Consider the following 3,368-nt stretch of genomic DNA (forward strand, 5'->3'; position numbering starts at 1 on the left):
ACGGTAGGCTACTATCTGTCTTCTGTGTATCTTCCCGCAAACCTTCAGCTCTTGGGTGTGTGTATTTGAATTCAGCTACTGTAAGATGTCAATATGAGATGTTTTTTTCTTGCATTTATTCACATAATGATTTGTGATTAGTCTTTTCTTTCATGCATCTATTAATTTATCTAGGCTATAGCATTCTTTAGCAAAGAAGCCTATATCTTGAATATGTCTAAAACCTGATCATTTTTACCTTTGCGTGTAGTATATATAGGTTATAGGTTGCGTAACATCCTTTGCTGGCTAGGATATTCCACAATCTTGTTGAAAGTTTGACAGTGACTCTCTTGTTCAGCTGCCAAAATACAAGATGAACTGAATGTCATGAGAAAGTGCAAAGTTAAAGGCTGCTCTGATGCAGCATTTCATTTCAAAGAGCCAAAGCCTGAAAGGTAAACTTACACAGCACTCTTTTGTAAGAGCACTCTCACTGTAAGCAATGGTATTTCTTTCTAGAAATGCAAATTTAGTAAGTATACCAAGTTCTGAAGTCACAAGCTCATTCCCACCGATCTGAATCGTTGTTTTCAGTGCTCTAGCATTCGCATGTCATGGTTTTTACCTGTGACTTCACAAATGTTTGACATTTGCTCGGTTACATTGTTGCTCGATTACTGAGGAATTTTGATTGATTTATTAATAGATGAATAAACATTGTGCAAGGTCTATCAGTAAGTAACCTACTTCTAGCCAAAGGTCATATTGACTATTTTGACATGCACTTTTCCCATTAACCAATAATTTTTCCCTTACAAAAATTGTTCAACCACAAATAACATTTTGAGTCAAAAAAAAGATGTAAAGAGCAAGAAAAGATTATACGTTCTTTCCTAAAATAATTCCCATATAAATTTTTGATCAGTTGAAAGCACATGTGACGCGGCTAATGCATTTTCGTTCTCTTTTTAGGTGAATGTCAGGATGGAAAGCGTTGCAGCGAATCCGGTAACCTCTCAGACACAGACAACATGCTCCTTCCCACTGAGATATCAGAGAAAGACCTGAATGAAAGCACTCTCAAGGACTTGGAGGAGATTACAGATGAGCTTCTAACAGACTTGGAACCTGAAATGCGAGACAAAACGGATTCCGATCTGGATCAGTGGGTAGAAATGGATCCTGATGAAAACACAGAATGTGAGGATCATATTCAGCATGAGGAGGATGATGGTGGACATGATGTGAGCGTGCGATCGACGCAATTAGATTGCCAGAGTGAGGAAATTGCGGAATATCTCGACAAATCTGAGACTGGACTAAGTGTAGACACCGATGAACCATCTGAAACTGAAAGCGCTCAGGAGTTAATTTATCAGAGACATCATCAAGTCACTTCTTCAGACCAAGCGGTTAAACAATCCAATCCTGGTAAGATCCGATTAGAGGAAAACAACAAGACGTCAGCGGTGGAGGAAGCCAGCAAGAAGTTTGAAGATCACCATGACTGCCGTTTTCCACGAACAAATAACTTCGATTGCTGTTGCTATGACAATAAGACTATGGTGAACCACAGCAACAGGTTTGACTTCCACAACTACTTGGGTTTCCACACTGATAATTCATTCCACGTTGGGTCTTCAACACAGGTGAGCCTCTCACACGAGTCTGGTGAGAAGAAAACCAATGAAGAAAATGCGTCAATTGAGGAGAATCGTGAAAAGAATGAGATCAGCATCATGGACGCCATCATGGACAATAACGAGTGGCTAATCGTAGGTGCATCAGAGTTCAGAGATCTTCCCTGGCTTACGCCAACTGCAACCAGCACTGAAGAAAAACAGACGCAGCTGGAAAAAGAAGGCCAAGTCAAGACTGGTTTAGCCAAAGAGGACGAAGAACCGGCGAATAAAAGAGTAGCGACTGTTCCGCCTTTATCGCAAGTGGTTAACGTAACCTTCAGGATTCACTACATCACGCACTCTCCTAGCCAGCTGGTGGCTGTTACCGGGAGCCTGCAGGAGTTGGGGGCCTGGGAGAGTTTCGTTCCACTCCACAGAGCCAAGGACGGGTTCTGGGCCAACACGATCACCCTCCCCGTGGAGAGCCAGGTGGAGTGGAAGTTCGTCCTGGTGGAAGATGGAAGGATCTCTCGCTGGGAGGAGTGTGGAAACCGTTATCTCTTTTTAACTAGCCAGGATGAAGAAGTCTATCTTGACAAGTACTGGGGATGTTGCTGAACTCAGAGGTGATTATCTACTACACTCTTAAAAATAAAGGTTCTTTAATGGCATCTATGGTTCCATGAAGCACCCTTAACATCCATGGAACCTTTCCATTATGTTCTTTGCACTAATTAAAAAAAAAAAAAAATGGAAAAAAAAAACTGTTCATCAAAAGGTTCTTTGAGGAACCCAGAATGGTTCTTCTATGGCATTGCTGCAAAAACCACCCTTTAGAACCTTTATTTTTAAGATTGTATGGCTGCACGATTAATGGAAAAATATAAAAAATGAAATCACAGTATGATCGCAATATGGCTGCTCCACATGATCTCCATCTCTGCATCTGCTCTGAGTTTGGGTCGCTTTAACATGTATTTGGGAACGCAACATGCGCCAGTCTTACCATACTTGTGATGAGAAGCGCTTTTCAACAAAAGACAAACTTTGAGGGGATCCGTCAAAATAAATGATTGGTTTAATGTTTGAAAATGACAAATTAGGACAGTCAGTATTATAATCTTACAGTTGTAAAATTTCTATTATTATATTATTTTATCTAAATACTCTAATTAGTATGTTTTATAATTTTATTTAGTAATAATAATAATTCTAGTATTATTATTGTTATGTAGCAATATTGATATAAAATCATAAAATTCTGGCCAAATTGTGCAGTCCTACTAACAAGCACAGCATCCCTGAATTTTTTTAAATTACATTTTAAATCACAATTGCAAATTATATCAAATATAGCAGTTAGCCCCCCCCCCCCCCCCCCCAAAAAAAAATCGTGCAGCTATACTATCTTCTTCCAACTCTATACAGCAATAATAATCCTTAGTGCATTATTGAAATCCAATACAGTATGTAAGATTATATTATAATGTTATTGATTATTAATGAAGCATGAGGCTGTGGAACTGTTACTATAGCAATAATATTATAACATTTCAAATATGCATTTTTTACGTCAATAAATGATATGTGTGTTGATTATATCCAACTGTACTGCATAAGGGAAAAATCCTAATGCTTCCAGAGGTTGAAACATCTTTTTTGAAGTGTGTCTCCATTCTGAGAATGTTTTGTGTGTGCAGTGTTATTCTAATCTTTAATGTTGCAACAATCACACTGATCTTTTCATGATCTCACTCTTATATT

The 3,368-nt window shown here is 38.6% G+C and overlaps 1 protein-coding gene across 1 annotated transcript; it reads left to right on the forward strand.

The window, feature by feature from the left end:
• On the forward strand, positions 1-2,983 carry stbd1 (starch binding domain 1). Its single transcript, XM_081390219.1, has one exon. It carries the CDS (start codon positions 1,014-1,016, stop codon positions 2,220-2,222), a length of 1,209 nt encoding a protein of 402 aa, XP_081246345.1. The 5' UTR covers positions 1-1,013; the 3' UTR covers positions 2,223-2,983.
• Positions 2,984-3,368: the final 385 nt, after the last annotated feature.

Source organism: Scardinius erythrophthalmus, assembly GCF_964197995.2.
Source record: "Scardinius erythrophthalmus genome assembly, chromosome: 17".
Classification (NCBI taxonomy): domain Eukaryota; kingdom Metazoa; phylum Chordata; class Actinopteri; order Cypriniformes; family Leuciscidae; genus Scardinius; species Scardinius erythrophthalmus.